General features: G+C 37.8%; 1 protein-coding gene across 1 annotated transcript in view; it reads left to right on the top strand.

Annotated features, from left to right (window-relative positions):
- The window catches only part of TBX5 (T-box transcription factor 5), a 91,254-nt gene extending 81,573 nt beyond the window's left edge, over nucleotides 1-9,681 (top strand). The window contains exon 9 of the mRNA XM_077461268.1: nucleotides 7,114-9,681. Within this exon, the coding sequence (XP_077317394.1) occupies nucleotides 7,114-7,691 (578 nt within the window). The 3' untranslated portion in view covers nucleotides 7,692-9,681. The remainder of the gene's footprint in view (nucleotides 1-7,113) is intronic.
- The last annotated feature ends 1,402 nt before the right edge of the window (nucleotides 9,682-11,083 follow it).

An 11,083-nucleotide genomic window follows, 5' to 3' on the forward strand; every position in this document is an offset into this window, starting at 1 on the left:
TTACATTCACATGATTACGACTGTTAGAACCACAAAGAACCAATACAAAAAATATGCATATTACTATCTGTTCTTTGTCATTTTATAAAGGTTAGGTTGCTACTTCTCAATTGCTGAGTTCACCTGTTTTGGAGTCTGCCATTTTCCATTTGCAAATATTTTGGTTGATTTCTCCTAGTTAACTGTATTCATAAAGTGATGTATATGTGATTTTGGTATATTTTTGTTTTTTGACTGTACTTTTATTGTGGTGAACATAGGTGTTGGAAGATAATTCTTTATGGCATGCAATAATGATTAGAAACGACTATTTTCTGTTTCTGCACTGATAAAAATCTAATAAGATTGTAAAGCAGTTTCATTCCCTTGTCTCACAGGCATAGAGGAATAGGGATTTTAGAACCAAATAAAATAGTTTTAACTACAAGCTTGTAAAATATGTCAATACTAGTAATAATAAAAATTATGGTTGGCATTCCAAGCTGTGGAATTAATCTAGGTATTAAACAAAAATTGTATGTATATTTTTGCATTATAGTTACTGTATGCGATAAATGTGATAGAATATGAAAAAAGGAGTGCATCTTAATGTGATTTTTGAAATTGGAGAAACTTAAGTAGAGACAACCCAAACTACAGTAAATGCTATGTTTTCCGTATAAAAATATGGTGTTTCTTCTTATTCCAGTTTTCAGAGAGGTGTAACGTTTTCAAGTCTAAGTCCTTAAAGAGGTTGTAAAGGTAGGTGTTTTTTTCACCTTAATGCATCGTATGCATTAAGGTGAAAAACACCTCCCCCCGTTTTACTTTACCTGAACCCTCGAACTTGAACTTGCCTGTCTTCCTGGGGTTGCCGGCTCTTGATTGGATAGATTTATAGCAGCGTAGCCATTGGCTCCCGCTGCTCTCAATCAAATTCAATGACACAAGCGCTGGGGGGCAGGGCCGAGTCCTGCATTTGGCCTCTATGGACACCGAATGCTGGACCCGGGAGCACGTCCGTAAGGTAACTCTCTCAGGGAAGCGATTCTCCAAGAAGAGCAGGTTTGGGGCCACTCTGTGCAAAACGAGCTGCACAGTGGAGGTAAGTATGATGTTTGTTATTTAAAAAAAAAAAAAAATGAAAACATAAATAAATAAATATATACATTTACCTTTACAATCACTTTATGTTTTAAACTAGGCAAGATTTACATTTTGCTTACATAAATTGGGTGGAAAATGACTGCCATGTTTTTTTTAACTACTTAAGGACCACCTCCTGCACATATACCTTGGCAGAATGGCACAGCTGGGCACAAGCACGTACCTGTATGTTGCTTTTTAAGTGCCCAGCCGTGGGTCGGGAGCGCGCCACGACCCAGTCCTGAGCTCCATGACCGTGGCCGCAGGACCAGCGGACCCGATCGCCTCTGGTGTCCCGCTATCGGGTCACAGAGCTGAAGAACGAGGAGAGGTCTGTGTAAACAAACCTCTCCCCGTGCTTCCTACTGAGCCTGTCAGTGATTGTCTCTTCCCTTTTATAGGGAAAGATGATCAGTGACGTCACATGCCAGGCCACGCCCCACTACAATAAAAAAACACATAACGTCATACATAACACCTACACTGCCCCCTAGTGGTTAACTCCTTCACTGCCAGTGTCATTTACACAGGAATCAGTGCATTTAAATAGCATTGATTGCTGTATAAATTACAATGGTCCCAAAAATGTGTCAAAAATGTCTGATGTGTCTGCCATAATGTCGCATTCACAATAAAAATTGCTGATCGCCGCCATTACTAGTAAAAAAAAAATTAATAAAAATGCTATAAAACTATCCCCTATTTTGTAAACGCTATACGTTTTGCGCAAACTAATCAATAATCGGTAATTGCGATTTTTTTACCAAAAATATGTAGAATAATATGTATCGGCCTAAACTGAGGAAAAAAAATTTTTTTTTATATATTTTTTGGGGATATTTATTATAGCAAAAAGTAAAAAATATAGCATTTTTTTCAAAATTGTCGCTCTATTTTTGTTTATAGCGCAAAAAATAAAAACCGCAGAGGTGATCAAATAACATCAAAAGAAAGCTCTATTTGTGGGAAAAAAAGGACGCCAATTTTGTTTGGGAGCCACCGCGCAATTGTCAGTTAAAGCGACGCAGTGCCGAATCCCAAAAGGGCTTGGTCCTTTGGCTGCAAATTGGTCCGGGGCTTAAGTGGTTAAAAATGGTGTTAGAAAATTTTACGCCACTATTTATAAAGAGGCAACTTTGTTATTGGGTCAGGATAAACAAAACAATGCTTAGAGGGCTTTACATTTTGCAGTGGGCTTTAGTTGTGCCTCTGCTTACATGTCACTTTATTTATTTTTGCTTGCTAAAAGTGACCACTGAACTTAAATTAACCAAAAAATTTTATAAAAAAAAAACAAGTCGATCAGTATATATTAAAAACAGTCTGAAGGAAAAATAACAGTAAATGTAGCCATTCAAAATGGAGATCAAATTATGATTCATGAGAAATAAATGCTTGCAATTTGTTTATCTATTTCATACAAATATATATTGATTGTAAATTTTTTATATATGAATTTTATATATGAATTTAATGCAGAAATATAATGAATCTGTGTTTTTTATGTATGTATTGAACATTTCTGTTGATAACATTATTGTGGGATAAAACTCATATAAAATATATACATAAAATATTAAACACAATTAAAATGTGTACATTTTGTTGAATACGTAGATCTTAAGTGCCCTTTTAGGTTTCTCTGTATGAAAAAAGCATGCACAACTTTATACACATACGGTATGGAGATTTACTAAAACTGGAGAGTGCAAAATCTGGTGCAGCGCTGCATAGAAACCATTTAGCTTCCAGGTTTTAGACTAGGTTCACACTGATGCGGGTTAGAAACGATTTCAAACCAGCAATGCAGTCTGACTTTAGGGGCGATTTAACAGTCATCTGTGTGGGTTCATGCACAGACGTCTATTCAAATCACCCCGAAGTCACCAAAAGTAGTACAAGAACTTCTTTTGGGAATCAGCACGGTGTCGTAAAGTCTGCACTGCACCGATTCAGACGGTACCATTGCCAGCAATAGCCGCTGATTTGGCATGCAATTTGCAACATGTCAAATTGCACGCCAAATCACTCATCAAATCCGCCCAATGTGAACGTGGGCTTATTGTCAAAGCTTAATTGAACAAGCTGAAGTTAAAAGATGATTGGCTACCATGCCCAGCTGCACCAGATTAGGAGTGCACCAGTTTTAGTAAATCTCTCCATGTGTAACTTCTGTTAATTTACTGAACTGGGCAAAGCAGCAGTAAAAAGGTTAATAAAGATTCTTTCCCTCCTCTAGTTTATCTGGAGTTGGGCTTAAACCTGTCAGCACCAAAAATGGGCCTAACATGCTGTGGAAGGGTTTTGTAGGGACAGCGGTGTACCCTCATATAGGTGACTCCTCAAGCAACAAGGGAACCCAGAGATCAGGGCCACTATACCATTCTAATTGTGACATTTATAACTGAAGTTTTAAAGTTACCATGTCACTTTTGTTCCCTTCCCACGCATTTACCATCCCTCAGTTTCAACTCCCAAAACCACATCATGACTTACATTTAGAATCACTTAACATACTACGTATATATGTAAACACCAATAGAAGTTTGGAGTCTGACTTTTAAGAAAATATTCTAGGGCACCCCATTATAACTTTACACTTCTAAAGAGGCCCCCATATGGGTAAACTTGAGTACCCACTGATGCTCTCCTGTGGATTTCCGGGCCCTTCCCTGGCTTCACTTTCAATCAAAACCTCAATCCCTGCCTCTAATATGACATAATTTAACTGTATGGGGTAACATTATGTCGCTGTACTTGCCCCATTACCACTCTCAGGTAAACCATTATTCTCACCAGACCTGGAATTCCCTGCTGCGATTAATTGGTGGATCTTTCATAATTTTCTCAATGAATGCAAAGTGTTCTTTAATTTGATGAGCTGGAGATTGCGATCTCACTGCCCCACATTTTTTTCTCATCCAATCAGAGAACACTTTGCATTAATTGAGAAAAATTCTCTGATAGGCGCCTGTGCTGAGCAAGCAACCTGCTGTGTTCAGTATGCAGAAATGCAGCCACTCAGGATGGGACCCGGAAGCTAGTGGCAATCACTGTATTAGCAGTGACTACTACCGTGATATCAAGCTTTTACTGGGATCCCACAGGTATGAAATATACATTCTGTAACTATGTAAAAATTGTCATACCTGGAATTTACCTTTAAAATAGCCAACAGAAAGAGGTTCTATTTTGACATACAGTGCCTTGCGAAAGTATTCGCCCCCCTTGAACTTTTCAACCTTTTGCCACATTTCAGGCTTCAAACATAAAGATATAAAATTTTTATTTTTTGTGAAGAATCACCAACAAGTGGGACACAATTGTGAAGTGGAATGAAATCTATTGGATTTTTGAAACTTTTTTAACTAATAAAAAAATGAAAAGTGGGGCGTGCAAAATTATTCGGCCCCCTTGCGTTAATACTTTGTAGAGCCACCTTTTGCTGCAATTACAGCTGCAAGTCGCTTGGGGTATGTCTCTATCAGTTTTGCACATCGAGAGACTGAAATTCTTGCCCATTCTTCCTTGCAAAACAGCTCGAGCTCAGTGAGGTTGGATGGAGAGCGTTTGTGAACAGCAGTTTTCAGCTCTTTCCACAGATTCTCGATTGGATTCAGGTCTGGACTTTGACTTGGCCATTCTAACACCTGGATACGTTTATTTGTAAACCATTCCTTTGTAGATTTTGCTGTATGTTTGGGATCATTGTCTTGTTGGAAGATAAATCTCCATCCCAGTTTCAGGTCTTTTGAAGACTCCAACAGGTTTTCATCCAGAATGGTCCTGTATTTGGCTGCATCCATCTTCCCCTCAATTTTAACCATCTTCCCTGTCCCTGCTGAAGAAAAGCAGGCCCAAACCATGATGCTGCCACCACCATGTTTGACAGTGGGGATGGTGTGTTGAGGGTGATGAGCTGTGTTGCTTTTACGCCAAACATATCGTTTTGCATTGTGGGCAAAAAGTTCGATTTTGGTTTCATCTGACCAGAGCACCTTCTTCCACATGTTTGGTGTGTCTCCCAGGTGGCTTGTGGCAAACTTTAGACAAGACTTTTTATGGATATCTTTGAAAAATGGCTTTCTTCTTGCCACTCTTCCATAAAGGCCAGATTTGTGCAGTGTACGACTGATTGTTGTCCTATGGACAGACTCTCCCACCTCAGCTGTAGTTCTCTGCAGTTCATCCAGAGTGATCATGGGCCTCTTGGCTGCATCTCTGATCAGTCTTCTCCTTGTCTGAGCTGAAAGTTAGAGGATTGGCCAGATCTTGGTAGATTTGCAGTGGTCTGATACTCCTTCCATTTCAAAATGATCGCTTGCACAGTGCTCCTTGGGATGTTTAAAGCTTGGGGAATCGTTTTGTATCCAAATCCGGCTTTAAACTTCTCCACAACAGTATTACGGACCTGCCTGGTGTGTTCCTTGGTCTTCATGATGCTCTCTGCGCTTTCAACAGAACCCTGAGACTATCACAGAGCAGGTGCATTTATACAGAGACTTGATTACACACAGGTGGATTCTATTTATCACCATCAGTCATTTAGGACAACATTGGATCATTCAGAGATCCTCGCTGAACTTCTGGAGTGAGTTTGCTGCACTGAAAGTAAAGGGGCAGAATAATTTTGCACGCACCACTTTTCAGTTTTTTATTTGCTAAAAAAGTTTAAATTATCCAATAGATTTCGTTCCACTTCACAATTGTGTCCCACTTGTTGGTGATTCTTCACAAAAAATTAAAATGTTATATCTTTATGTTTGAAGCCTGAAATGTGGCAAAAGGTTGAAAAGTTCAAGGGGGAGGAATACTTTCGCAAGGCACTGTATTTCATGCTAGGCACAGTGATTTCTAAAAGAAATCACCATGTCTAGCCCAGCACATGTCAGAATAGAACCTGTTCCTGCTGTCTGTTTTAATAAGGGAATAATATTATTTTTAATCTCAGTGTGCTGCATTCCTGTTGCTTTTACAATTACCACTCATTCAGGATCCCGTTCAATTGGCTGCGTACCCATAACCCAAAAATGTTTAATCCGATGTATATGCAAAAATAAAAATAGAGATGAAACTCAGAAATAACTCTCTTATAAAATTAATGGATAAGATAGAAACTGAAGAACTGTGGGAAAAATATCAAAGAAATATTCAAGGATATAGAGCAAATAATAACACGATATGACAACTGTAAAAATATAAAACTTGTAAGAGGAAAGAACCTGAATTATACTTTATCAATTAATAAAACTAAATCTGCTAAAATAGTTAACAAAAAAAATATAAAAAAGTGAATGTATGTCTTTAGTATGCCCTTGGTTCCAAGGTGTGCACTCCAGAAGCTTCAAACTTCCATGTAAATATCTTTATCACCTTAAACTATTATTAAGTAATCTCACATAGATCAGTTCATTCAAAACAACATATTACCTAGCAGAGAAGCAAAAAAGTTGCTCTGGAGGTGACATCTAAGTACAGAATGCAGATAGAATTTAAAGTCCTGAATTTAAAAGTGGGGCTTATTTACTAAAAATGTGTGGTGCAAAACCTGGTGTAGCTCTTCATAGAAATCAATCAGCTTCTGGGTTTTATTGTCAAAGCTAGAAGTTAGAAGCTGATTGGTTACCATGCACAGCTGCCCAGATTCTGAGTGCTCCAGGTTTAGTAAATCCCCCCACTGTCTTGTTAAATTCAGGACAGTTGAAATAAGGCTCACCCATAAGAATGAAGAAGGTCACGGTGTGCACGTGCACCAAGAAATAGAACCACAGAAGATATTTTTGGGAGAAAGGTTGTGCACCACTGGACATGGCCACAAATCACTGCAATGGGGAGGAAGTTAAGTATTTAACACATCACTCTGCACTAAGGATGGGGAGGGGAATTCTTAAACAAGTTTACTAAAAATGTATTTGTCCTTGTTATAGAGGAAAGTAAATTTGGTACTGTGTAACAATAGTAAGAAAAAATATTTATTTTTATTTTCAGCAAGTGAAGAATCATCTGAAAATCCTTATAAGAAGCCCTACATGGACACATCTCCAAGCGATGAAGATCCATATTACAGATCTGGGTATCCACAACCATCATCCTCTTCTTCATCCTCAACCTCATTTCGCACAGAGTCTGCTCAACGTCAGGCCTGCATGTATGCTAATTCAGCACCTGCCACAGAGCCTGTCGCGGGCATAGAAGACATTTCATGTAATAGCTGGTCAAGTGTGCCATCTTATAGCAGCTGCACAGTGGGAGGTGGAATGCAACCTATGGAGCGATTGCCCTACCAGCACTTCTCTGCTCATTTTACCTCCAGCTCACTCATGCCCAGATTGGGCAACCATGCAACCACACAGGCTGCAGATACCCACTCCATGTTTCAACATCAGCCTTCTCACCAAGCTATTGTAAGGCAGTGTGCACCTCAGTCTGCAGGGTTACAGCCAGCTTCTTCCCTCCAGTCCTCTGAGTTCCTTTACCCACATGGAGTTCCCCGGACCCTATCACCACACCAGTATCACTCTGTTCATGGGGTGGGAATGGTACCAGACTGGAGTGAGAATAGCTAACAGAACATGGACATTAAATATACATTGTTTTGAAGTAAAAGCCTAAAACAAAATGTTTGTAGGACAACATGAAGTGGAGATATCCTAAAAAAGACACACAAACTTGTATGCAGGATCATTGCTTCTTAAACACCTCAAACATTCACCCAATTTTTCACTTTATTCCTATTCCTTCTGGCACCAGGATCACAAATGCGGTGAAGAGGAATGCAAGAAAAAGCAAGCTGGGAAATGCAAGATGAACAGTCTAAAATGACCTAACTAGAGGTTTTGTACTTCACACAATGGGCTTTGTTAAGATGGTTGGTGCTTATATGTGAAAACAGCACTTCATAAGTTCACTTACATGCCTCTGCCAAAACGTTGGGTGTTTTCAGTGTGTTACACTGTGTGACGTAGGAGGCTGGGAGAATAGTTTTAAAATATGTCAGAAAAGGGGGGGGAGGGGACACAGCAAGAGTGTATTGGAGAGGAGCAGAGATTCCATCAGAGCTACACTTTCCCTGTGTTCTTCTGCTCTTTCATTTTTTTGGGTCATCATTTCAAAAATATCGTACAAATGTTAAAAAAACTAAAAAAGTAAAGCTTGTATATAAACCAGGTCAATAAAAGGTACAGCTAAGAAACAAAACAAAAAAAACATGCTCTCAATCACCCATGCACAGCAACAATTATGTTACCCTTCCTACTTTATAAAGGTAACATTTTTGATCATCTTGGGAGCACTGTTTTGGGATAGCACTAACATATATTTCTAGGGAATTGTCTGGTTCTTTACAAGAACATGCTAAAGTTGGTGACATTGGATTTCACTGTGTTTCAAAGTACATTAGCAATCAAAAGTGTACAAGAATATGTAAAAAGTGAACACTAAAAAGGTAAATGAATGATAAATGAATGCACTTAGTAAGGCTGTAATGCAATTAAGACATTTTCTTTTCAGCAATAGTCTTGTTGCCATTGTAACCTATTAAAGCATTGGACATTTGGATTTCTGCCCTCTCCAAATACACAGTGGGGTTGATTTACTAAAACTGGAGAGTGCAAAATCTGGCGCAGCTCTGCATGGTAGCCAATCGGCTTCTAACATCTTTCTAAAATCTTATCTAAGAATTTTTGTTCGAATTTCAGTGGACAGCAGCAACAGCTGATTTTTGTGCGGCCATCAAATTTTTGTGTGGGCATGTTGGCAATCCTTTGAAAAACAAATTATTCTATCAATGATGGTAGAATCGTGTGAGAAATGTAATTGAAAAAGAAATGCGCATATGCAATAAAAGAAAATTCCCAGAAAAAAAAAGAAGATTCCCAGCCACGAAAATTATTTTCTGTAGCAACAGGAGGTGAAATTGAAGGCTTGGTTGGTCGATATTTTTTAAATCAATGGTGGCACCATCGGCTCACAAAACACACGAAATTTCTGATTTTCAAAAGAAAATTCTTTCGAAATTTGACAATGTATAGCCAGCCTAATGGCCCGTACACACGATCCGAAAATCGGAAGAAAAATACCGCTTTCGTCACGATCGTACGATAATCGGATCGTTAGTACAGAGCTTTTCGAGAGCCAATCCCAACAATTCATCCTATATTATTCGACCGGACAAGCATGAAAATTTTCCTCATGCAATACCAGATCGTACGATTTTCATTTAGTCAGTACAGTTGTTGCCCGAAAATACAATAAAAATACATTACAACACATGACATCACTTCTGATTTTTATTTCTGTCGTACGAGAATTTTCGTGACTATAGTAACCTATTCAATTTCTACTTGCGACTATTAAGTGAAAAAAGTCGTACAATCTGTTGTAAGATATTCAGATCGTGTGTATGGGCCATAAGCGTTAAAAAACAAAATGGACGTTGATTGGTTTCTATGCAAAGCTGCATCAGATTTTGCAGTCTCAGTTTTAGTAACTGAACCCCACTGTGTTATGTTTGTAAACTGTTGCGTTATTGACATTGTTATATAATAAAAAATAATATATTTTTCCTGCTTGATTTCTTTTTTTGTGATGTTCTAACAGTTCTGCAGAGGAAAATAAATAAAGTAAATTCAAAATGAATTCAACAAGACAAAAATATAAATAGTTAAATAGTTACCTTATTTTAGCAAGGAAGTGGTTTTATATATATATATATATATATATATATATATATATATATATATATTCATATATATATTAGTAAATTAGTACATCATTTTGTGCTGATGTGGTGTAACCAGTTATATGTCCGAAAAAAAATTCTAAACAAAGTGTGCAAAATAAGTTATTTTCAGCTAACTGTAGACAATGTAATCTTATATTTTAATACATAATATACCGGTACATTTGTACAGTACAATTTTGCATAATATGGGATACCATTTCTTTATAGCGTATTCTGTAAATATATCAGTGCTGCTATTTAAAATGAAAAAACAGAGGTAATCACTGCAATAAATCTAAAATGACAACATGGCTTTACAACACAAGGGCATAGGTCTATTTGAGAATACATATTTGCCAGCAGATATGCATTTCACGGTTGCCATCATAAAGAAATATTAAATGGGTAAATGCTTGTCAAATCTAAATGTATTCAGAGAAACAAGTTATGCCAGGGTTAAACATACTCAAGAGCGACAATTTATAGATGAAGGGCTTAAGTCATCATCGCTCTTGATTGCCTCAGGTTTTCTGCATTTGAGCGTGCACAGGAATAGAGAGAAAGGGAAAACCACAACTATCTCTCAGGGGGGTACTTAAGAAGAGAGGCAGCGATGGATCTGCCAACATGAACCAAGAACCAAAAAACCTGGAATGTGTTCCAGAACTTATTTATGTTGTGATCACAAGGGAAAGACCCCAGCTAACCACAGAGCCCCCGACCCCCTCCCTAGTTAGGTGCAGTCACCAGATTTACAGAAAATACTTCTGAGCAAAGGGGTTGTACAGAAGCATGTGTAAAGGATATAATGCATAATATGGCATACTTGGGCAAAAGGTACATGTAAAGAGCTGGTCACACAACTATTCACAACAATGAGGTGTGACGATAGGATGAAAAGCTCAGTTTCAGAAAACAAAAACAATTGCTGCAGAACAAATGGGTGGAAAAAAAGCAAAGACTCAACATTAAGTATTATAGTAAAGCAATGTGAAATATTAATAACATGAGTAGGCTGATTTTAAAAAGTGTATGGTATATGTTAGAAAGATAAGAACTAATTAATAAAGGTTTGTTTGCTATGGCTACTGATAACATATAACAAGATATAATAAGGTATAAAATGTATACAGTATATAAATTGCTTATTCCTAAATATTCCCATTATGCCATATTGCATCAGACTGGAAGACGGTAGCCAGACCTTAACAGATGTTAAAGCATATTTTATATTTA

This window comes from Lithobates pipiens, unplaced genomic scaffold (assembly GCF_037356315.1).
Source record: "Lithobates pipiens isolate NorthernLeopardFrog02 unplaced genomic scaffold, aLitPip1_a1.2 Scaffold_3, whole genome shotgun sequence".
Lineage (NCBI taxonomy): Eukaryota > Metazoa > Chordata > Amphibia > Anura > Ranidae > Lithobates > Lithobates pipiens.